The sequence below is a fragment of the Biomphalaria glabrata genome, chromosome 3, assembly GCF_947242115.1.
Source record: "Biomphalaria glabrata chromosome 3, xgBioGlab47.1, whole genome shotgun sequence".
Classification (NCBI taxonomy): Eukaryota; Metazoa; Mollusca; class Gastropoda; family Planorbidae; genus Biomphalaria; species Biomphalaria glabrata.
This window is the reverse complement of record NC_074713.1, coordinates 24,697,163-24,723,164: the sequence shown is the minus strand read 5'-3', so window position 1 is coordinate 24,723,164 and position 26,002 is coordinate 24,697,163. Positions and strand designations below refer to the sequence as shown.

At 34.3% G+C, this 26,002-nt stretch overlaps 1 protein-coding gene across 5 annotated transcripts in view; it reads right to left on the bottom strand.

Annotated features, from left to right (window-relative positions):
- Positions 1-22,155, bottom strand: part of LOC106067016 (atlastin-1-like) — a 33,134-nt gene extending 10,979 nt beyond the window's left edge. The window contains exons 1-13 of one of the 5 annotated variants that reach the window (XM_056024132.1): positions 22,051-22,144; positions 18,816-18,915; positions 14,570-14,590; positions 11,277-11,491; positions 10,740-10,751; positions 8,569-8,703; positions 4,836-4,940; positions 4,640-4,690; positions 4,482-4,544; positions 3,753-3,845; positions 3,103-3,241; positions 485-612; positions 200-256 (exon numbers count right to left, since the gene is read on the bottom strand). In XM_056024132.1, coding sequence (XP_055880107.1) covers positions 200-256; positions 485-612; positions 3,103-3,241; positions 3,753-3,845; positions 4,482-4,544; positions 4,640-4,690; positions 4,836-4,940; positions 8,569-8,703; positions 10,740-10,751; positions 11,277-11,491; positions 14,570-14,590; positions 18,816-18,819 — 1,023 coding nt within the window. In that variant the 5' untranslated portion in view covers positions 18,820-18,915; positions 22,051-22,144. Of the gene's footprint in view, positions 1-199; positions 257-484; positions 613-3,102; positions 3,242-3,752; positions 3,846-4,481; positions 4,545-4,639; positions 4,691-4,835; positions 4,941-8,568; positions 8,704-10,739; positions 10,752-11,276; positions 11,492-14,569; positions 14,591-18,815; positions 18,916-22,050 lie in introns of all 5 variants that reach the window. The other 4 variants (XM_056024133.1, XM_056024129.1, XM_056024131.1 and 1 more) reach the window with 4 other exon arrangements.
- Positions 22,156-26,002: the final 3,847 nt, after the last annotated feature.

Here is a 26,002-nt window from a genome sequence, read left to right as displayed (position 1 = left end):
TAGTGCTCTACAAGTGGGCAAAGTGAATAATTCTGTCAAAATGTAGACAATAATTCAGGAGTCTTATTACCAAGTTTAATGTTTTCTATTTTAAAAATTCCTTGCTTAGCAGATATTTTTGGTTGGTATGTGAGGATGCAATGTCTAGAAAATGACTTGTGCTTAGGTACTTTTACTAGAAATTAATAGAGTGACTTACTTGCAACATTGACTTAGGTTCTGGTAATTCTTCCCCTTGATAAATTTTCATATAGGCCTGAAACATGAATGCAACATATAAGCAATAAACATTTCAAAAGATGTCAAAACTAGACTTGCTTTATAAACAAAGAAAACTGCAAGCTTGATTCATTAACAAGAGCTAGCAAATTCAAATAAAATGATTCTTGAGAAAATTAATTTGAACATTAGAAAAACAATAAATAAAAAACAAACGTGTAAGCTATGTCCTATTAGTTACGATTGACATCTTGTGGTGTTTTACCTTGAAGTATTCCAACATTTCTTTACATCTGACCTTCTGTCCATTGATCTCCTTCACAACAATATTCTCCTTGGCTAGCAACAAAGGAGTGAGGATCTGGAGTTGTCCTAGGAACTCTGGCTCAATCTCTACTCAAGAGTGGAAGAGTGTTTGTTACCATGTGTACAATTTTGAGTTTTAAGCATAGGTCAGACATTTCTTATAAGGATGTTAACATTTATATAGCTGTCTCGGATGAGATGAGTCACTGGCTTTGTTAACATTAACTGTTACTAAAATCGCATTCATCTTTAGAGTCTGTACATGTTTAATTAGACTTCACAATGTGTCATAATTCTATATAGATAGTGCCTACATTTTCTACAATTTTCATGTTTTTCCTCACATAACATTTGTTTTCTGAGCTCTGTGAACGAGAGATATCCTGGGACATTGTCGTGCTTAACTTAATGCTGTGGGTGAGGAGAATAGTGAACTCATCTTGTCTTAGTTGGCAGAATGAGGGTAACTAGTGCACAGGAAAGAGTTGTAACCCTGAGTGGTTTTGAAGAAAAGCTTGACAAAAAACCTTTTTTTTTTTTTTTGGGAAGGGAAAAGGGGGGAGGGGGGGGGGGGGAGGGGGAATCGCCTCGCTGTCTCAATATGGAAACATTTAATAGGCCAATAAACAGATTTGTATATTTTGTACAAGGTTCATCTCACCTCTAAGAGACGGTTTTGAAGATTAAAAAAAAGGGAGTCTTCTATTATCATTTTAAATTATTTTTAAATATGTCCCCCAAACAGCTGAAGTATGTATATCTTTTAAAACTTTATATAAAAATCCTTAATAGATCTACAAGTGTTTTTTAGCTTAAAATTGATACTTATTTAGTGATGGGCAAAAGTGAACTAAAAAGTTAGAAACTTTTAGTTTAACTAAAAAAAATTAATTAAGGCCATTGTTTAACTTTACTAGAAAAAATAAGTTTAGTTAAAATCGTAGTTTAATTATTTTTGTTTAGTTACCAACTTAAAAGTTTAATTTAAATTTGTACAACTTTTCAACATGTGGTCAGGGTTGAAACCATAGATGGTTGAAACGCACATCCCTGTTTTCTGGTCATGTGATATCAATAACTTTGATTATTAAAAAATGATGCAGTTAACAACTATTTAGTCAGTCTGCATTTGAAGAGGATAAAGTAAGATGCTGGTAGAAGTTATGGGAGTAAATATTTGCAACTGAAAGTAGCAGTATTATAAAACCTTAAACATGTTTTGCCAAAAGCTTCTATGCAATATTATGAATGGGGTTGTTCCGAATTGTTTTGTGAGCCACGTGGTGGTGTATACTTTCTGTTTATAGTGAGAATCTGATTAGTGAGTTAGGTCAATATTTAGTGGTTTTAATCAATTCATTTGCAGCAAACAATATTTTTTTAACTGCAGGAACATCAAGTACACCCTTTTTATAGTCTTAAGACTTATTATTGAGATCTAAGTCTAATTCGACAGCTAGGCCTATATAGATATAAAAGCATTAGGATAACCAACTCTAGAAAAAAAAAATCTTAATCCACACACTCTCTGACCATAAAGTAAATAGACTGTGTCCATCTGATTTTAACTACCTGGTCAGCTAGACATACACATGTAGGCCTAGTGTACTGTACGTGTGTAGTCGATGATACTACAAGACTACCCTGCATTTTTTTCATTACGCCTTACGCAATAGTGTTTGCTTAATGTGGAGTGGTCAGACAAGAAAATAACACACTGGCATGGCTAGTCAAGCATGTTCGTAGATATAAAATAAAATAGTTACACACCCTCCCTGCCCAGAACGTAAATAGACAGTGTGTCCGACTGATTTTAACAACCTGGCCAGATAGACATACACGCGAAGGCCTATATAGTGTCCTGAGTGTGCAGTCCATAATGACAAGACCACCCTGTTTTTTTTTTTTTCCTTGCGCGTTTAACCATTATGCTTTAGTGTTAGTTGTATTTTTAGTGGTTAGACAAGAAAATAGCACATCAGCATGGTTAGTCAAGCATGTATTTCACACTTTAAAATAGTTATATAGGTCAAATGTTTCTTAAAACTCCAACGATTTAGTTTCTATTTCTTTGGTTACTAGATCTAAATTTGAAATTCTAAATATGTTATTTAATGAGATTTTAAACTTTATACGTAAGATTTTCCATTATATAATAAGTTAATATAATTTCAAAGAAAGAGTACCATTCTTTTCTATAGGTTTTAATTCAAGGCAAAAATACAAGCACACATATTTATTTAGACATCTTTTTTTTTTATTTTATTGTGCATTAATGATTTTTTATTATGGATAAATATTTCTACAATGTTAAAAGAATAAGATTGAACTGTAGGCATACAGCCAGATGATTATATCTATATAGGTCTAGTTCAACCCCCCCCCCCCCCCCCCCAAAAAAAAAAGTTATGAAAAGTTTGTATAGTTTAATTAATTTTCTTTAGTTTAGTTTAACTATATTTTGAAATCCATGATAAACTTTTAGTTTAACTACTTTATTTTAGTTGAAAACTAGTTTAAGTTTAACTTTTAAAAGTTAGTTTAGTTCCCATCACAAACCATTATAGTGCAACTAACCTTTCAAGCGTCCATCAAAATAAGGATTTGTAGCAACTTTGAGTCCAGGGTGTGGTAGAAGGAAACAAGATATTTTGTCGAAACAGGAACTAATATGTTTACGAATCTGTTGGAGTTCAGGATGTTGTTTATCTGAAATCTGGGAAAAAATGTTGACATGAAAATAACTTCGCCAAAAGGCGCGAATAGTTACAGATTAACCCCATCAGCCCTTAAAACAAACAGACCTTATGTCTGAGCTTCTGAGGGATTTGCTTCGGTTTTATTGACTTTTTTTTTTTCTAATCAATCGATTTCTCAGTCTCATTGAATTAAGTTAAAAACATTCTTCTTGATAAATTCTGACTCCTAAGAGTCAAAACCAAAATATTGACTTAAGGCTTATTACAAGACTAGACCTAGCCTGGTTATGTTTATTGAAACATTTTCAATAACATTTGTATAATTATGATTGTTTGGCTATTTTTAGAGTCTGACTCATTTTTTTTTTTCATGAAATAGGCAAGTACTAAAAAATTGGTATACCTGCATAGTGCCATTTTGGAAATTATTGAACAAATAGGGTACAAAGGTCTGGTAGTGTTAACGAGCAATTATCTATCATCTCTAACCAACAAGATATTTCTGTCTAAGATCCAAAGACAGGTTACCTTCAGTCTTTTCTCCAAAATCTGTCTACCACCAGCAGCGCCATAGGGGGCTTCATATGGGAAACTCCAGTCTCTTACAAGGAACTGAAGAGTCTAAAAAAAAATATGATCAATATGTTTCAAAATAGGTCAAAGGTAAAACCACTGAAAGTAGATTATTTTCGATGCTGTGTTACTTGTAATAATCATCAATAATTCATCAACATTTTGTATTCACAAATTAAGTATTTTCTTTTATTCATAACATCACTATATATTATAGTGTTGTACAATAGATTTTTGAATCAATAATTAATAACTTCTCTACTCTTCCAGACACTTCACTTCATGCCACAATTGGTGCAACTACAGCCTCACTGCCTGAATTTCATCACAAAATTTTTAAAAATTTCAATGTTTCGAGTCTAAGTCTTGGTTTGATATCCAAATATTTTCTATTACTTGTAATAAAAGAAAGAGCTATATTTTAGCTCATTCACTACACAGAATCTGTTTAAAATGTAGCTTGAAACCAATTCTGATTTTACTACAGACTCAAGGGTTAAGTTTTATTTTACCAATAAATTGAACAGAAATTGAATGGCCTACATAGGGCCCATGTGCCATAAACATTATTTCCTAAGACTAATTTGATGCTAAGTACAGCACTTCATGTACTGCCACTGTGTCAGTGCACTCCTGAGAAGTTTGATGGTTACCAAACAAAAAGAACATGTACAAGTGAATTACCTGAAAGGGTTTAGATACATTATCATTGGCCTCTAGTGCTAGTCGACCATACTCAGTGAATAGCTGAAACAAAGAAAAAAAAAAGAGTATTTATGAAAAATTCGAAAGGTTCACCTTGTCTAAATAAAACTAAGTTAAGAGTTGAACCTCACAAGTACCTGCAGATGCTGCAAATCATCTTCTTGAATGTTCTGGGTTAAATTAAAAACCTGCAGACAACAAAAGTAAAATAGTGACATAATTTGAATAAGAAAATATAATCAGTTTGGCATTTCTATTACAAAAATAAAAGGTTTTATTTTAATAATTAAACATGTTGTTTTTTTTACTCTGAAAAAGTTTTTTTTTAACTACCTGAACAGAGCTGATCATAGTACTAAGGGCAAAAATAGTAGCACAGTCTTTAACTGTAGATTCACTATCAAATGCTCCCTGAGTGTCCATTAATAGTATCACCACCTAGAAAATGTTTTCAAATAAAATTTTGCATATTATTGTTATCATTACACAACATCCAATATAAAAAAAATAATTTTTAAATGTGAAAAACTAATCTTTTATTTTATTAAATTTGGATAAAAAATATTAAAAAAAAACACTGGCAGTAATATATAGTGCAATGGGTTGGTGTCATACACACCAACATCACATGTTGGTCACATTTAGCCTGGTGGACAAAGGAAAGAGTTCAGGGCAGCAAAGAGAGCTCGACATAAACAGGTAACTTAACTCAATGGCTGTAAAGTATCTGTCCCAAAGACAGTCTGCAACCCATAAAAGCATGGGATGACTATTAGATTAGACACTTTTGTATCACTAAAATTTTTAATCTAAATTTTAAACTATTAATAATTTCTTTATTTTTTCTTTATAAAAGAGTTCTTCATCCTATGTTTACATAGTAATTTCAAGCTTCTGCCTTATTTAGATATTTACTTGATTTGTTTACACCTAGATATAATTCTTCATTATCACTAATCATTCAAGATTTATTATAGAATAAGTATACAGTATGGATGCAACTATTTTTTGGCATCACTTGGTGATGATTTATACAAATGAACAATAATGGAAAAATAAAAGAAAAACATAATGCCCAGCAGCTCAATGGGGTCTAGATCTTCATGTCTCTCCTACCAACAGACTTCTTCTTTTTCTCCTTTATATATTGGAAGTTTCAGACAAGTAGTCCTGTATCTGCCATGAACTGTGCAGTGGTTTCCAGATCTGACAGCTCTCAATATAGTTTTTGTTCTATAGATTGGTTTTAGGGCCAGTGTATTGATTGGGCCTCTCGATAGAGTATGCAGCTATGAAGGACATAGTCGACATTCTATGGTGATGGTCCCAAAGGGCAAACGCTACCACCAGACCAGTACACTCATATTAAAATCAAGAGATAAAAGCTTAGACTCAAACTAGATCTAGCTTTACATTAAAGACACTCCTGGGACTGAACTCTTGAAACCTTTATATACAGAGTGGGGAATTAAGATCTCCCACATTTTGAATCAATCTTCTAAAACAGCGATGCCCAAACTACGGCCCGCGGGCCGACGCGCTTCTATCTGGCCTGCCAAAACATTGGAACAAAATGTAAAAAAAAAAAAATACCATCTTTATGTTTGGTATTCTAATATGTATAGTTAATATTTTTTTTTATTCTAAGAACACAAATTTTTTTTTTTTTTTTTTTTTTTTTTTTTTAAAAGAGACAAGACTTGACAGCTATTTTTAATTTTTTGGAAAATTCGGCTTCTGTCTTGAGCTAGCCGTGTCATTGACATCTTGTGTGCAACACAGAGCATCACTGATGCATCATTTTGGGTTTTGTTCTTTTGATATAAAAGCGATTGGTACCGTAGTGTTTAACGTTTGTGATTTAATGAAATGGGAGAGCATAAGAAGCGAAAACTTTCAGGAAAAGTGGACAGATCTTTACTTTTTTTGTGGAATATGATTGTAAGCCAACATGTTTATTTGTAAAGAAAGTGTGGCTGTTTTTAAAGAGCATAACATTAAAAGGCATTATGAAGCCAAACACATAAACACATATGGTGGCATTCTTAGTTTGAGCCGCGAAGACAAAATTGCCAAGTTACGACTAGAGATTGGGGGGATTGACAGGAATATAGAACAAAAAGAGACAAGAAAATGAGTCGATGATAAGGGCCAGCTACAGAGTTGCTCACATCTTAAGTAGAGCAATGAAGCCTTTTTCCGATTGTGAATGTGTAAAAATGTGGTTGTTAGCGGTGATAGAAGAATTGTGTCCTGAAAAGAAGAATGCAGTAGAAGCTGTCAACATTTCTCACATGACAATTACAAGGCGAGTCCGCCTTTTAAGATATGGATAAAAATCTCCATTCACAATTAAAAGACAGAGCAGCAGAATTCGAAATGTTTTCTATTGCTGCTGACGAGTCCACTGACATAACTGATACCGCGCAACTCCATGTATTTATTTGCAATACATACAGCCATTTTGATAAAACAGAGGAGTTAGCAGCTATGCGGAGCATGCATGGGACAACAACTGGAGAAGACCTGTTCAAAGAATTTTCAACCATTATAGAGGACCTTGCTCTTCCTTGGAATAAATTAGTTGGAGTGACTACTGATGGCGCTAGAAATATGATGGGATGTCACAGCGAGCTGACAGCAAGAGTTATTTAAAAGTTGTTGAGTCAAATGGAACTGAACCCCTTTACTGCATCATTCACCAACAAAGTCTCTGTGGAAAGGTTTTGAATCTGGACCATGTGATGATGATTGTGTTTAACACTGTACATTTCACCCAATCACAAAAGCGTTGATTCATAGAACTTTCAAAGATTTTCTGACAGAAATAGAGTCAGAATATGAAGACGATCTATTTCACAGTGCGCTGGTTAAGCCGAGGAAAGGTATTAAAATGATTTTTTGATTTGAGACACGAAATAGAAATATTTATGACGGAAAAATCAAAACAAGTGTCACAACTGAACGACCCCTCATGGTTCTGGGATTTGGCTATTTTATGCGACATCACATCACAGCTAAATGAGTTCAAAACCAAACTACAAGGGAAAGACAAATTGATTTCACATGAGTTTGCAGACATATAGCGCTTTCTAAACAAAATTGCAACAGGCAGAAAAGATGCATCTTGTCAACTTTCCAACCTGTACCACTCTACAAAATTATAAGCAGCTAAATATGTCTCTCACAAAAGAAAGAATGATCCAACTTCTGAGGCTCTTAATGGATAATTTCAGTGAAAGATTTGTAGATTTTCATAATTTAAAAAAAGAAAACTGCCTTTTTGAAAATCCGTTTGCTGCCGATGTGTCAAGTGCCCCGGCAGATCTGCAACTGGAACTGATTGACTTACAAAGCCAGACATCCCTGTTTGACAAATTTCAAGTGATGCAGACCATTGACTTCTACTCCATGTTACCTGCAGAAGCTTTTCCAAATCTTCGAAAACAAGCGCTAAGGATGATAACAATGTTTTCAAGCACTTATTTGTGTAAACAAACTTTCTCAATGATGAAACGGGTGAAAACCATGTGACGTAATGGCCTCACGGATGAACATTTAGATTCAGTGTTCCGACTTGGTGTTTCATCTATGCAGCCAGATATTCAGAAGATGGCTTTGGATAAACTTCATGCATCACTTTAATTTATGTAAGTAGGTCCACAAATAAAACTATTAAAATATATATATACTGTAAGCACGTTTATGCTTAGGGTTAGGGTTTACTGGGCGTTATGGTTAGGGTTTGGAAAAAAATCCTCCCCCCCCCCACTCCGAAGTTCTGGATCCGCTAGTGACTGTCACTACAGCCCATATGGTGCCCACTCCAAATGTGGGAGATCTGTATGCTCCAACACTCTACTGTTACTACAGCCCAAAGGTGCCTACTCCAAATGTGGGAGATCTGTATGCTCCAACACTCTACTGTCACTACAGCCCAAAGGTGCCTAATCCAAATGTGGGAGATCTGTATGCTCCAACACTCTACTGTCACTACAGCCCAAAGGTGCCTACTCCAAATGTGGGAGATCTGTATGCTCCACCCTTCCTAATGTTCAGAACCTACCTCTTCTCCATTTTTATTTGTCATAAAGAAAGGCTCACTCCACATAAGGATGCCGGTAGTATCCCTGTCTGAGCCCCCACGCCAAGAAAATCCTTCCAGTGGTGCATTGTCATCTCCAAGCCAATCTTCTTCTCCCTGGAAGAAAGGTAACTCATTAAAGAAAATGTAATTAGGTAAATGAAAAAAACAAAACAAATAATGTCAAGGAATTTTAGAATAGGACACAAGTTTTTATTTCTTTACATCAGAATATTTTTTAAATTTCTTTTTAGGATAACTTTTGTATTTGCAAGTACCCATTTTTCACAGGATGCTTATTTTCCTATCTAAATGTTTGCTATCAAGCCTTTGTGAAAATAGTATCCCCCTATGGAGACATGAATGCAGAGTCATGAGCATTAAGCATAGGTTTAACTGCAAAAACATAATTTAAAAAACAAAAGAGATAAAATATGTTACTAAAGACAAGAGATGTCAGTAGCAATTTAAAAACACTAGAAATTAAAAGGTTTTGAAATGTATAAATGAATTCTAATACAGAATACAGGTGTACCTTGTTATATTAAATGGTCACAAGGAACTTCTTGCTATTTGAGAATTTTTGCTGAAGAAGTCCAGCTTAGCATTAAAATGTGGTAATCAATGAGACTTTAGTGGTTCTATCAGTTATTGGATCTTCTGAATAAATGGAGAAGGTTCCATGAATTTCAATATAACAAGGTTTGTTTGGATTTCTTTATCCAAAGAGTATTTGACTTGCCATAGACAGCAGAAAAAAAAAAAAACTACTGTTATTATCTTGTAACATGAAGGACAAGTTTGCTTTGCCTATCAGCATGTTTTTGAAGTTTGGTGGTGGTTGGAAAAGAAAAGGGGGTGGGGTCCAAGGGCAATAAAGGACATAGTAGGTGTTTTTTGTTTTTAATAAAAAGGGTTAAGAATTTTGAAAAAGTTATAAAACTATAAAAAAAAAAAAAATTAGCATGTTAAGAAACTTTGAACAAGCTATAATCAAGGAACTAAAAGTATGTTTAAATGGTTTTGCTTTACAGGGTTGATATTTTTACCTTTATATATCGGTCGCATCTATATTCAAGATTTTTTTAAAAAGTATAGTTGTTTTGGAAAAAAAAAAGAAAATATGTTTAGTCCAGCCACAGTGTAAATGTGCTACAATCATTCATGAAATATTTCCATTGAAAACAATAGTTTTGATTTGTTAGAAAAGAACAAAAGACAGCTGACTGAAAGGACATGACTGATAGTAATATTATTATTTTTTTAATACTTCAGCTTTTGAGACATTTTTTTAAAAACTTATTCTGTTCTTAGCATCAATTTACAAATAAAAAAAAATTAAATTATTTTTTAATTATCACTGCTTGTATCATCTTCAGAAAAAATGTAGAACAGTACTGGATAGAAGGCAACAAAAGCAGCCACAAAGAAAAAATTCATTGCTCTACGACCAATTGGAGAACAGGTGGGCAAACAATAGAGCAAAGAAGATTGGAGATGTGACCAAATATGCAATAAGAAAAGAAAACAACTCTACTTGCAAACGTGTCAAAAAGTCACACTCAGAACAGGAACAGAGCCTGTCAATCATGTTTTAAATTATTTTGTTAAAAAAATATTGTGATTATAAATATTGCCAGACCTACCAAAAAACAAATGTATCAACTGAACTTATAGGGGTTAAAGGTAGAAAATGTTTAGAAACATTGGAACAAATTTCTAACTGAATCAAACAAACAAAATAAAGCATACCTTCTTTTATCACAGCTCAGACTAAAACTTGAACCAAATTTAAAGTGTGGCATACAATGGCCATGAATTGTTCAGTATTCACAAATAAAAGTAATAAAAATTGCTGTTTTCTTTGGAACATTATGATTTAAGTCAGTCATTTTTATATCTAACATCCAACCAAATGAGCTCTTCTTCTTCTTACTGTGCCACAATAAAATATTCAGCAATGAATTGCACTAAGCCTTAAGGTTGAACGAGAAACAAAGTAGTTTCCACAATAAAATAATAAGTGGAATTAGTATATAAATTCAGAGCTGTTTTCATACCATGTACCCTACTAATTGAAGATATGTTCACAAAACTATGCTAATGTATGTTACCAAATGTAATAAAATAAGGTATGCTTTATATACACTTACAGTCATGTGTTGCTGAGTAAAGAGAAAGAAAATATAATATAATAACAGCCTTTACACCCCACACAAATATCTAAAATATTGTGTTTCTGTTTAAATCACTTCCTACTTCCTATGTAATTTTAGAGTTACAGAGATTCATCTCAGTTTATTATTATTATATACACTGTTCTTAATGTTTGGCTGAGACACATTACAAAGAAACAGTAGCGCTATTACAGCAGTATGCAAGAGTAATTAGAATAAAAATTATTTTTGAATTAATGTAATAAATGTATGAATACATAAGCTATTCAATCTCTACAAAAATAATGACTTCTTAACAAAAATAACCTCTGTTCTTCAAGGAATCAGCTTGTATTTACTTTTTATTATTATTTTTAATCAAATATTTTAAAACCCATTTTATAACTTCAATATTACAATAATATGACGATGACATAAATTTGCTCATTTATTGCACTATGTTGTTTTTTGTTGTTTTTTTTTAATTCACCCCCCAATGAAAATATGATATTTAAAAAAAAATGTTAGACTTACCCCAGCACTTAAATATCTAAGGAAAAAATCCAACAGGAATGACTTCCCCTTCCTAAAAGCCCCAGCCACAGAGACAATGGCCACCATTTTGTCTTGCACATCTTTGCGCAGCAATATCTTCTCCAAAGCTGGTTCATCTAGGTCAAATGTATGGTTTTCTGTGGCTATGACTATCTGCACAGGTTCTCCTTTCAATGGTAGGCCTTTGGCAGAGACTATTTAAAGAAAAAAATAGGTCTTTAGGAGTTTGATCAATTTTCTCTTAATCACAGGCCTAAACCTGTTAAAAATAGTGTTGAATTTCCTATTGGTTTCAGCTGACAAGGCTTTAGCAGTTTATTAATACAATAAGCCACTGTACATGCTGATAGATGAACAGAGCAAATATACAGCCCAGTCTCCTTAACTTTTGAAAACAGGTTAATAATACTGCTAGTTATAGATTACAAGGAAAACAAAAAACATGAATGATCCTTTTTAGGTTTTTACATGACCACTCACAATTAATTTGGTTTTAAGTATCCTATTTTCATCTAATGATTCTTTGTATCAGTTCCATGTTTAAAATCTAAGAAATTGCTATGTTTGTTTCAGGATATTTAATTTTTAATGGTTTTGGACCAGCTTTAAAATGTCTTATTTGTAATTATAAATGTTGTGATGCTAAAACTTTTTTTTTGTATTCGTCTAACGTCTAGTCCAATTTTTGTTACTTCTATACATGGTACAACATATCTTTAAGTTAGTATTAATACTCATAGAATGATTCTTATTTTTTACATTCTTGTTTTTTAAGATAAAAATGTGTGAAAAATGTTTGATCTGACCAACTTTATTTCACTAATGATTCTGTGTGCCAAATAAAATATGGACAAAACTTTTTTTTTCATTGAAAAACCTACAATACAAAAATTTATAAATTTTTAATGGATTTAGTTACCCACAGAGCTTTTTACTTATTAATTAAACTAATAACTAAAATTATTAATGAATCCTAAATTATTTATAATGGACTTGTGTCTAGAAAAAAAGAGATTGATTCATGTTTGTCTTGAAGCACTGTCCAAATTCCTTTTTTTTTTGTGTGGTAAAAGCAATTATAAAATCAAGTATTAAGAGAAAAAGTTTTGTAATTTTACATTAGGCTTTGTCTTATCTGTTGTTGAGAAAACTCATAAAAAAAGGACATGCATCCCATGAAAATCATTTGTAACAAGCATTAAATTTTTGTAAGAGAATCAAAATGAACTAGACAGTAAAATTCAAACAAAAAGTCAAAACCTGCATTGAACATCTACATTATTTTGTTTTTTAGATAGAAATTTTAAGTCTGCAAACTATATCTATAGGAGAGAACACTGGAAAAGGTTTAATTTAATGGTGTCTAATCCAGAATAACTTTGTACGAAACTTCAAACAAAAGCTGAATTGAAACGGACAGTATGAATAAATTTAACTTAACTGATTTACACTCAGTCTCTTAGTAATAACAGCCTTCTTTGAATACAATATAATATTATTTCATTTTTTTTTACTACATGTTAACTCAATTGACATGTTACTATTTTCTTTATCTAAAAAACAAAATCATAATGAAAATATTACAGGTTCCTTTCTACAAAATGTAAGACCATTGAAGCTGGCTCTTAAAATGTTCTGAAAAATTTGATAAGCTCTTCCCAATTCATCTGTGTGGACTGCAAGGTTCTAATAGGACAATATAGACTTTAAAATGAATCATTAACATCATACAAAGTCTTAAATATTTTGTTTGTTTTTTTAAAGGTAAAGGTACTTTTTGTTTGCAGACATTGCAAGCTATGGGATTATATAATGTTTCTAAGGCCAATGGTTAACAAGGGTGTCATATGGCTAGCACAATGACCAATCACCTTTACTTCCCTAATGTACGTTAAGTACCCATTGGAGGTGGATTCAGGGATATCCAAAAAATCTTGAAGATCAACATCCCAGTCTTCACCAGGATTCCAACTTCAGACTCCTCAATTTGGAAGCCAAGTACTTTATCACTCAGCCACAATGCCCCCCCCCCTTTTTTTTTTGTTGTTTTTAAGCAAAGAAAATGTACTCTTGATGTGTAATTGGAATCATGTTAATAATATTTTTTTTGTTGTGTTTTTTTTTTTGTAAAACAAAATAAAACAATATATGTGAAATGTAACCAAGACTATGCTTAACAAATTAACAACAGATAGTCAAGGGAAAAGGACATGCTTGAGAATTTATTTTAAGAGTATATATAACACAGAACTCTTTTGTAGCATAATGAGAACATATATACAGGATGGCACATGAAAAAGTAGCCTGCCTCCAGAGTGCAAAAAAAAAAACAAATAGCATGGTGAGCTAGTTTGGTCAAAAGCATTGAATAAGAGTTGTGTTGCCATGATGTATGGACTGAAAAATGAATTTCTTACATCTCAGGTCAGTAGAAAAGGAAAGTCAATCAACATTTTGCTTAAACGTACATTTTCTCTCTACCATTCCATTGAGGCAAACTACTACGACTTTGACTTATGTAGTTAAAACTCTAAAAGCTAAATAGGTATTAACATGCAAGTTTGTTAACATATTCTTGTATACTTTTTTAAGACATGAACACAGTGTTTTGGAACTTGCACTACTCTCCGACATTGAAACATATTCTAAAACGCTTGTATAATAATTTACCTGACACTCTAGAAGTTCTAATCTGTATACACAAAACTAAGTGGTATTACAAGCTGGAGCAGATAAAAGATGCTCATCAAGATGTTTTTAAATTTATTACATAGAAACAATATGACACCAAATAAAATGAAATTTGTAGTCTTTTAAGAATGAAACAGCTTTGACATCACATTTGTATTCATTTGCTTTCACATTTAAATGTCACATTTATATAAGGGCAGGGCATATTTTTTTCTTTAAAGGTCTTGTTCTTCCACGTAACTAAAAAAATGGCTTCAGACAATGAATTTAAAAAGCTACTGATTAATACACAAACTGGTTATATACTGTCTGCATAGAAAATTTGAATATTTATTATAAATATCTCTGAGGTAATAATTTTCAGTTGTTACAAGACTGGCAGCAAAAACATGAAAAGAGAAAAAAAAACTTTCCTAAAAATATGCCCTGGTGGAAGAAAAGATATATTTAAAGTGGCATTGTTATTTCTGCAGTGCTTAATATAGCCAAAAAAAAATCTAGAAGTACAAATCTACTAAGAATTTTGTTTAACATTTACATTCCATAAACTCAAACTTAGCCATAGCTTGATTACTACATACCCATATTTTTATCTGATACACCTGCAATATATATTAGATACAAAGTTATTGTTATCAATGTCACCATATAAATATATACAGGTACAGAATTTTATTACCCCTATTCAAGGGTGGACACGGTTCTAGAAAATGGATATAACGATTTTCCTTGCAATCTGACAATTGATGTAGATTGCTGGGAAAACCTTAGTTCAACAGTGATAATTTTTCAAAGTATGAAAAGAAATCAATTTAAATTTGGCAAAAGAACTAAAAAATATTTATCTTTATCAGACTTATGTCATGTAGGACCTATTCATTCACGAGTTTAACAAAATTAATGTTCAGGAATATTTAATGCATCATTTTCTAAATCTAGATCTAAAGGCATATCTTTAGGGTATTTATAAAGTATATCTTTTTTGCTCTTATCTTTAAAAATACTGATGTTACTTCAAAAAAGATGATAATATCCTTTGAGTGACCCTAGTTATTTAACAATTATTGGTTATTAATAGCAAAAAAAAAAAAAAAAAAGGCTTTATTTGGTTGTATGTTTGCATGTTGCTCATAACACGTCCTCATAACACACAAGATTTGAAAATGCATCCAAAATTTTTATCAGAGACTATTTAAATATTTTTCCAGTGCAAAACTGCAATTACAAGTAGTTTTTTTAGCAGTGACCCCACTAGCTTATAAATTTATAAGTGCAGACCTACGGGTCATTAGCCCAATTTCCCACATGACCAGTTTGCCATGTCAATAATTATTTTAAAGTAGGATTAATTAATATTCATATATATTATGCTACTCTTTAGCATACCCAAATCGCCACAGTCCAGCGCAGGATGAGCGGTCAACCGTGACCAGTGACAGTACAGGCCAGTTCGGCAAGGACCTGGGTTGTAAATATTACGCACGCAAGTCACTGCAAAAGTGATCAAGTGGAGTGGTAAAGAAGGTTCCAGGCCAGTAGAGACACTATATAAGAGCGAGTGTGTCAGAATCACTCACTTCACGATACCTCGCAATGTGACCAGCACCAGGCGAAGTTAGAAACAGCACAGTGTGTGAAGTCAGGTGGAGCAAGGCTAGATTTTTGGACAGTAAGTGTAATGTTGTTGCCAACTGTACAGTGTTTGTAATGTATTTGAAACTAAACGGTTACTGTTACTTTGGAGCCCTGAGTTGTGAGGTTCTTTAAGTTCGTTGTGTCGTGTGGTGCAGTTTGAAGAGAGCCTGGATAGTAGGAGAGACAATATATATATATATATATATATGTGTGTGTGTGTGTAGTAATATGAAATGTGTAAAAAATGCAATATTTAAAACTAGTCAACTGGCGGCATAGCATACGCCGCTATTTTGCAGGGCCATTACCATAGGCCACTGTAACCTATGCGACAGCAGTGGGTCCCGCACTTTTACAGGACCCGCGCTAATTTTAGGCCTATAAATTATTAAATTAAACCATTTTATAGCTTATAACAGACTTCCCGCAGCCTCGTGTCGATTTAACAGGAGGTCCAGGAAATCTCCTGAAATTGCAAAATATACGAAAAAGTCCTGGGAATATCCAGAAATTATTAAAATCTTTTGAAAGCCCATACAAATCTCCTGTAGACGAAAATTGTCATTTTGGGGTGTCATTCAATATGGAAAACGTCAATCCTACGAGCGATAAAAAAAACACGGCATTATGCAATACCCACAATTTGATATTGAGCGTGAGCTATGTAGGAAATAGAATTTTTATGATAGACTGTATGACTTCGCTACACGCAAGGCTCGTTAACTAATTCTGTACGTAGTAAAGAATGAATAAAATGCAAAGCCGAATTTATTTTCTATTACAAACACTTAATTTTCACTTATTATCCGTATCCCTACCCAAACTTGGCCCAGCGAAATCCGTTTCGCATAGGGCTCTACAATGGTTAGGGTCCAGTTCTGCTATTTAGTGACGGATGAATACTACTTCCCCCTCTCCCTGCCCCTCTTTTTTTTCGCCTCTTAAATTACCTAGGATAACTCCCTCCGTTCGAGTTGCAAAATAAAAGAGTGATCTTTTCATGGTGTCCAACCCCTTCAACGTGCTCTGTCGCCTCGATAATTACTACAGAGTAGATTACTCCCCCCCCCTCCTTTTTAAATGTGAGGTAGATATTTAGTGATATTTCTTGGTTACAACGGTCCGGTCCTGCTATTTTGTGACAATGTGTTCTCCCCCCCCCCCCTTCTTGTTGTCTCATGGACTATTCGCAGAAATAAGAGAGTGATCTTTCCTTTACTTCTTCTTCTCGTTTAAACTGTTGAGGGAAGAAGAGAATTATAAATATAGATTATACATAATCAACAATGTCACATAATGTTGCAATTATACATGGGATACTTATGGAGGTATTTTTCTATTTGTAGTGAATTAGTATAATATAATGCTTTGACCTGTTATGTTATTTATATATATATATATAACATATATATTTTGGTTTAAATACACCAGTAGGCTACATTCAAGGCTGTTCATATATAATCTAGATATCTCTATATGTAGATAAACTCTTGAAAAAAATTTACAAAATACATAAATTTTTTCCAGATTAAAATACATATATCTATAGCTAGAAAAAATAATATCTAAAATGTGTATATATATATATATATATATTTACTAGCCATATGTTACCCGGACTGGCGGGTCTCAATATGCGTGCTACTGATATAGTACATTAGAATAGTTTGTAGGAAGCGTGGTTTATCTATCGGTACCTTTGACAAGAACTCAAACCATGAAAGCCTGAAGACAGTTTCTGATTCATTGCCTTGGATGTCATCGGGTGAAATTGTGTATACGGGCCTCAACAATGGCCGAGACAGAAACAATTAATTTGACTTTGCCTGCTGCATAAGAGAGAACTCGATGCTTGACAACTGCATTTAGGCCATTGACAAAAATTGTAAATGCAGCGCTCAGCGGGGACAGTGCCCATGCAAAGAAACCCAGCAACAAGGTCTGAACTTAACAGACATTTGTATTTCTGCCTACATCAGTGACAGTGACTTGAATGATGGTGAATCAATTCCAACAGAACCTGATGCAGTGGTGGATGAACATTCGCTTATGGATTATTACAAGAGTGCTTCATGGACATACTTAACAGACGAAGATGAGAAAGAATATGTGTCTGAAAACATGGCTAAATGTGGGCCTACAACTGTGTCACAAGACGTCCATGGCAAAGGTCCGCTGACTTGGCGTCTTAGAACAACGGCCCTGGCAACTACAGTGGTCGCCACATACCCTAACCTCCACTAACTTCCCCTGTGTCAGCTGGCTGGCATCAGCTACAGTCATCATGAGGTCGAAGCAGCGACCACGATATCATTTCAAAAGCAGACCGGCCAACTAGAAGAAGAGAAAGCGACGGACGCAGCTTCATGGGCCACAGGCTCCCAGCCATCTGTGGCTCCCACCAATCGACCTCCACCTGAACTGTCCATGGTAATGTTTCTTTTCAGGATGAAAGCGCTAAGAAGGGGGCAATGTTATAACCCCTACATGCGCACGGCCATTCAAGATGGTGCAGAAGGTGCGCACTACCAGAAACTAGACAGAAAAGTATGTTGACATTAGGAGAATAATGATTTCCGCCCAAGTCTAGAGCCAATATGAAGAGACTATGCTAAAAGATGTTTTGTGTACCTGTGATGCCCTGTAAATAAACATCGTTGCCTCCCTTAAGTTATTACAATATTATATATAGATCTAGATTCTACACTATTCTAAACAAAATAATAGTTTTAAGAGTAAAAATACATTATTAAGACACTAGATCTAGTTAATCTAGTAGACTAAGACAAGCCAGACCTTTAGAGACCTAGAGAAAGTTAGGATTGTATGATTGTTATTGAGTTAAAAGTTAAAGAATTGTTAGCCTTACTCATTATTCTAGCTCTAGACTAGATTCTAGATAAAGTTGAACTTGAATCTATTTCCAGTTCAAACATGACATTTTATTTCACAACACAACTCACAAGCCAAGATTCAACAACTGAACTTGACTGAATGAACAGAAGAACAACTGACACTAGTGACAGTGACAATACTGAGATGACATTATCATGACTCATGTCATTCATGACATCCATGACTCAATAATCATTTTAATTTTCAATGTTTTTGAAGCAATACAACTCTCACAACACAAAATTTACAGGTAACAGTACACAGTTTATAACAACATAGAGTTTGAATTTGACTCACTCATTCTCAGTTTTCTCAATCTCAGACTCAGGTAATGTACTCTGACTCTTGACACAGTTCAGACAGTGTAGTACTATAGTAGTTTATGCTATTCGGATACCTATAGGCCAAAATTTCAAAGTTTGACTTTGACAGCGCATTATTTGATAATGGTTTGACATAGAAAAGAAAATGAAGTTAAATCAAAATCTTCTTTAGTTTAAGGAGAATAAGTACGACTACTTATATTTGTACCCCTAACCTATATTTGTTATTATATTTACAGTCAAAGAGGCCATACGTTTTCATTTAATTCAGACAAATTTGACACACATTATTTGATTCCGGACACTATTTAATTTATTTCGAACAGTCTCTATATTTTGGCATCAATAAACTCAGATTTTAATTCTATATTAATATTAACTAAATTTTAAGATCCCCTCACATGAAATCATCATAATTGTGTTTTCAAATTATGCATAAATATGAACACAAAAAATAAAAATATGAACTATATCTACCAAAATTAGGTCACTTGGATAGTGACTTCTACACTGACTTTTAGACATTTTATGTTTGCATGATTAGATGTATGTGTGTTGAATGTTTGTGTTTTTTGTTTATTCATTTAATAAATTTCTAATACAGATGATCTTTTGTAGTATAGTACAGGCAAGGATGGCCTATCTTGCCTAAATAGCTGAATCCTCTATATTCTCTCTATATGAATCTAAATCTATCTAGGGCTAGTAGGTCTAGATCTAGGGTCTAGGCATTTAACTTCATTCAATGTATCAAGCTCACGCCTAACATTTGCCCATTTATTCTCTATAGAAAAAAACACAACAAACAAACAAATATAATATAATAATATATCATTAACACTGATGTCCAAAACTGGCTGTGTGAAATAAAAGTTAGGTAAGAAAATCGGAATTTAATACATACAAACAACCTAATAAATTTTTTTTGTATGGAATCAAACAACTTATGTTTATGAATCAAATAAATCAGCTCCAAAAACAGAATAAATATTGACGGTCTCATTAGCATCTAGACTCAGCCAACCAAAAAAAAAAAGATCTAGATCTAGATCTAGTCTTAACCCTAGGAAGAGGTAAAGTCATCCTGGTAACATCTATGGGGGAAAAAAACTTGCAACCTGACTTAGACATTTGAATTGAGATTCTTTTTTCTTACATGACTGTCATGACAACTAAATGGAAGGAAATTGGATCAGAATCATTGGAAAATGACAAGCACATATACAGCATGCTAGTTTCATATTATTATTAAATATAAAAAAAATAAAGATTTAAATTTTAATGACCACAAAAACAGCGAGTGTTCGAATTGATTTATTCATGTAATGTCCGGATTAAATAAACTACTCTAGTAGTAAAAAGTACATTTACTTAAGTTATATTATATACGACTTAGTCTGGACTTAGACTTAGTATATATGGTAGATTCTTATAACTGAACACCGACTTTCGGGAACTAGGTCAATTTTTTATTTTATTTTTTTATTTGGTGAAGGTTTAACTTACAAAAAAACTGAAAGCAGATTCTTATTCTGCAACTAAAGGACTATAAAAATAGCTGTGTTCCTTTGTGTTACCACCCATAGTCAAGATTTTATTTTAAAATAAATTAGGTCACTTCATGCTCCTATTTTGAACGCAGTTTTTGGGCTTTCTCCTTTAGTTGAACAGTGAGCACCGGTGTTGAACACCACTATGTAATTGCTAATAAATTATATCGGTGTTACTTAAAAATTATTTAGATTGTAGTAAAAGAAGTAGATTCAATTTTGCAATATGTATTTATAGTCTATTTCCTCAAATACTCTCTCTATTTCTCTCTTTATATATATATATATATATATATATATATATATATATATATATATATATATATATATATATATATATATATATATATATATCGTGTATAGTTTATTTATTTAAATACCTATATAATCTATGTGTAGAAACAGACAGAAATAAATTTATATAGATTATAGAGCTATAAATTAATTATTTTAATTTAATAAACATGATATTTTCTACTAGGCTACTTGTATTTTCTCTCTGTCTTTCTTTTAACTCCCATCCAAGGACCCTCTTCTTGTTTTCATAATTTGGATGTTCGTTTTGTGACACCTTAACATCCCCTCCCTCCCATAGATGCTTATAATTCTTTTCATGACTCTCTCCCCCTTCCCTCCACTGCCTGTTGGATAGTTTGTGACACTACTCGCTGAGTGTATACCTCTCCTTACCGCCAGCTTATCTTGCGTGATCACATGCAGTGGGTATGGTCTCTGGCTTCAAATTAGCAGCCCACACTTTTTCTTTCATTCATAAGTTATATATTCTAGATATCTCTATCTAGGTCATGTTTATTCATTGAAAAATTCATAGATTTATTAATCCCAATAATATTTCTTAATACGATTTTGCTGTGTTCAAAAAGGAGAATGAGCTGAATTCATTATTATTTGTTTGGACACCCCCTTTTTAAATTTTATTTAACAGCTAACGGTATAAATGTGATTGGAATGTCTTTCTAGAGATGTTTGGAAGCTTATTTTGATATGCCCATCAGCCTACGATCAAACAGGCTCATGATATAGCCTTCATCCCTTATATGGGTATGAATTGCCGGGGGAGGTTAAAACAACACCTTAACATACATGGTTACCGAGAATCTAAATAACTGCCATCTGCTTTGGAAAAACGGAACAAAATTACCAAAACTTATCTAAAATTGGACATGCTCAGTCCCGAATGGTCGATTTTAGCTCCAAACATAAAAACAAATGAATTACAAACAAAAAAAAGCGACCCGTTTAGAAAGGAGAATCCGATGGGGTGTTCAAACTATAAGAGCCTCCTCTAACTAATATAATAACTTAAAGTTGTATAACTTATAATTAGATCTATAGCCATTATGATTATAGGTAGATCTAGTACAGTCACTTGTGAGTCACAGTGAGTCTGAGTGACACCTCAGCCTCAGTGAGTTGAGTGAGGGCCTCATTCACCCTAAAAGGCTAAGCTAAGGCTCAGACACACACAGTCTGAGTCTGAGGCACACTGTGACTAGTCTACTCAGTCAACTCAGTCACTGTCAGTGTTACTTAATTTTTCTGACTTTAATCTACCTAGACTTAAAATCTAGATCTACTAAAGACACATAACTATGAAGTTGTCGATTATTTCAGCAATTAAAATTTTAATCAAAATACCTGGGCGGGAGGGTGGATACATAACGTTATTGTTGGACATCGTTTTCATCTTCCGAATTGATGCATCCGCCATGACAGTTTTTTTTTCTTTATTTTTATATTCAATCGGAGATGCCAGACTTTTCAAAAGAAAAAAGTTAAGAAATAATTAAATCAAGATCTAAAGCTTTATTTCGCATCTTTATTAGTAGATAGACTAGTCACTATAGATAAAGATCTAGATGTTTTTTTTTATTTAAGAAAATAAATAGATCTACATCTCTATATTTATCCCTTTCTCTTGTGGATTTGCCTTTAATTCTATATATATATATATACATATGTATAATAGGGGGCATGGGCGTAGCCAGGATTTTTTTTCGGGGGGGGGGGGGGGGGGGGGTTTGGGGGGTGAATATTTTTTTCTCCCGCCCCCCCCCCCCCCCCCCCCCCCCCCGCGAAAAAAAAAATTATATGTATTACATTCTGACCCTTCATTCTTTCGGAAGACGTTTATTGTGCCCTAGAATAGGTTCTTCCATGAGTTAGTGAAAAAATTGTAGATTCCCCGACATTACTAGCAAAGGGGTCTGGGGGAGCGCTAGGAGCTTCCCCAGAGCGGGGCGAAGCCCCGCCGCCAATCACTATTTCTGATATTGAAAACCAACAAAATGCATATTCTGAGGTATCTACAGTGCATTTTCCTGCTATTAAAAAGTTCTATTTCAAAAACCTAATGTGCTATTCTTACTGACTTAGACCCTCCCTCGTCGTTCGGCGCATTTGCCATCAAGCTGTTTCCATAAAATTGTGGACTCCCCGCCATTACTAGCAAGGGGGTCTGGGGGAGCGCCAGGAGCTCCCCAGCGCAGGGCGAAGCCCCGCCGCCAAGCACTATTTCTGGTATTGGAAGCCAACAAAATGCATATTCTGAGATATCTACAGTCCATTTTAATGCTATTAAAAAGTTTTATTTCAAAAACCTAATGTGCTATTCTTACTGACTTAGACCCTCCACGCCGTTCGGAGCATTTGACGTCAAGCAGTTTCCATAAAAATCTGTCACTGGTAATGTCTGAAGCCTCTTCCCACCTACCACGATGACCTCCATGAATGAGTGGCGTCAAGTTGTACTAGGATATCATTGCAACTTTTCTTATGCGTAATTCATTTTGTCGGAGAACATATCCCGCAAACCTCATGCGTCGTTCTCTCACAATCTTACTAAGGGGTCGACTCCCAGTTCGGCATAGGATTTCCTTGATTTAGATCCGATCTCTATAACTGACTCCTAAAATCTGTCTTAGCCATCTTTGTTGAGCCACATTTAGTGTTTTTCAATTTCGGCAGATGACTATTCACTGCAGTTTATTAATGGAGCCCTGCCACTGGTAAAAATGTGTAACCTCTCTTGAATACGCTCTTGGAATTAAGTGACTGTAGTTTGCTTTAGATTTTATATCGAAAAGAAAAGTTTTATCGTCAAAATCTTCTGTTGGGGGTTTTCCACCTCAAAATGCTCTGTAGTGGAATCTTAGACTTCAAACCATCTGGAGGGGTTTTAAACTTTAAAAAAAAAGCCATCTGTAGAAGAAACTCAAAACCCCCGATTGGCTTGGCTACGCTCAAATAATTATAGTGTGTAATATGCTTTTTTTTACATTGAAGATGTATTTTTAGCACCAAAACCCTCTGAATGGGGGTTTAAACTCAAAACCCCTTTCGGCAAAGCTCATAGCATTTTAGTGCGTAATTTGCTTTTTTTCTTACACTGAAGATGGCGGGGGGTTTAAACTCAAAACCCCTTTGACTACGCTCATAGATTTTAGAGTGAGTAATTTTCTTTTATTTATATTGAAGAGGTACTTTTTAGCTTCAAACTCCACTGGAGGGGAGTTTAAACTCAAAACCCCATAGACTACACTCATAACATTTTTAGTGTATAATTTGCTTTTTTTATTATTATTAAAGAGGTATTTTTTACCTTCAAACCCCACTGAAGTGGGGTTTAAACTCAAAACTGAGTCAAAACCCATTTAGCTACGCTCATAACATTTTGAGTGCGTAATTAGCTTTTTTTTTATATTAAAGAGGGGGTTTATCGTAAATTTTAGACGGGGTTTTAAAATCAAAATCTTCCTTAACTGTGCTCTTGGAATTAGGGGATTTTCGTTTGCATTTTTTTGTTTTGTTTTATAAAAGAGGGGGAGTTAACTGCAAAAACCCCAGGTAGGGGGTTTTAAACTCAAAACCCCTGGTAGGGGGTTTTAAACTCAAAACCCCTAGTAGGGGTTTTTAAACTCAAAACCCCTAGAACTTAAACTCGAACCGCTCTGGTAGGGGTTTTAAACTCGAACCCCCCTGGTAGGGGTTTTTAAACTCGAACCCCCCTGGTAGGGGTTTTTAAACTCGAACCCCCCTGGTAGGGGGTTTTAAACTCGAACCCCCCTGGTAGGGGTTTTTAAACTCGAACCCCCCCCTGGTAGGGGGTTTTAAACTCAAAAGCCCTTTGGTTGTGCTAGGGCAAGTGATGGTTTAGTATTAAAATCTCACCTAAAATAATCAAAATCAAAGCAAAAAATCAGTCACTAAATTCCGACTCCCCCCCCCCCTGGGGGGATTTCATTTCGGGGGGGTTTGAACCCCAAGAACCCCCCCCCCTGGCTACGCCCATGTGACAGTAGGCCTACTGTATACGAAAGAATGAAGTGATGATAGCCTTGTTAATGTTGTCTTAGATCTAGACTAGTTCTATGCCTAAAGATCTTAATCTAGATAAAGCCTAGACTCACTGGAGGATCCAGGGAGGGGGGGCGGTAGGGGCGATCGCCCCCCCCCCACTCGGCCGACCCCCCCCCCAACCCCCCCGCGGGGGGGGCCGGACGAATTATAGTATAGAATTCACACAATTTGTTTGCGAATTTATTACTTATTTTAATAATATATACTAATTATTTATATTTCAACCTATTTTTAGATTATTTCGCCCCCCCCTTCTAGTATTTTGGCCGATTTGGTAGGTCGGGAGGGGGCGATGGTATCAATCCGCCCGTGGGGGGGGGCGGTCCTATTTATTTGTAGAAATCACAGCTTGCTAACAGAATCAATTAAATATCTATATGATTAAAACTTGTTATTGGTATTTTAACCGGTCTTTATATAATTTCGTTCACCTGTTGGCCGATTGGAAGGGGAAGAGCGAATACCTCCACTGCCCTTCCCATCTAAACCCTTTGAGTGGGGGGGGGGGCGGTCCTACTTTTATGGAGAAATCATAGTATGTGAACAAAATTAGTCAAATATCTATATAATATAAACAGGTGGAAGTGCGATACATGCAATCACCTTCCCCCATCGGACAAATCAATTCTTTTTCTTTTTTGTGTTATAGTAAGAAATTACAAAATTAAAAAAAAACTATCACTAATATAATTTATATATGCTATAAAGTAAATTCTTATATCGAGTCGCCAAACCCCTATTCTTAAATGCAAAATGCAATCAATAGCAGAAATTATAAAAAGGAGCGAGAATTAATCGTTTTCATTTTATCGCCCTTCCCCTTTCCGGACAGAGTTTATGTAATTTGACATGAATTTATCATAACTATTTTAAGAAAGACTTTTTCAAACGAAATTTTTCAATATAAGTCACGGTTGAGATGAGTTCAAAAGCCAGATAATCTTTTCCTAGTCGACTTTTTGAAACCTTTACTCTATCTCGTATTTTTCTAGTTAAAAAATGTTTGTAAAATGTTTTACATAATTCGGATGTTCCTTCAGAGTTGAAGATAGTTTACTTCCTAGTCCAAACCTCCCGCAGGACGACGGGGGATGGGAGCGGGCAGGGTTTGAACCCTCGACCGTCGATAAATCCGAACGACAGTCCAGCGAGCAAACCGCACGACCAGGCAGCCATCCAAATAAATTTAGGACTATAAATTTAGGACTAAAACTCGGTTTTATTTGCAATG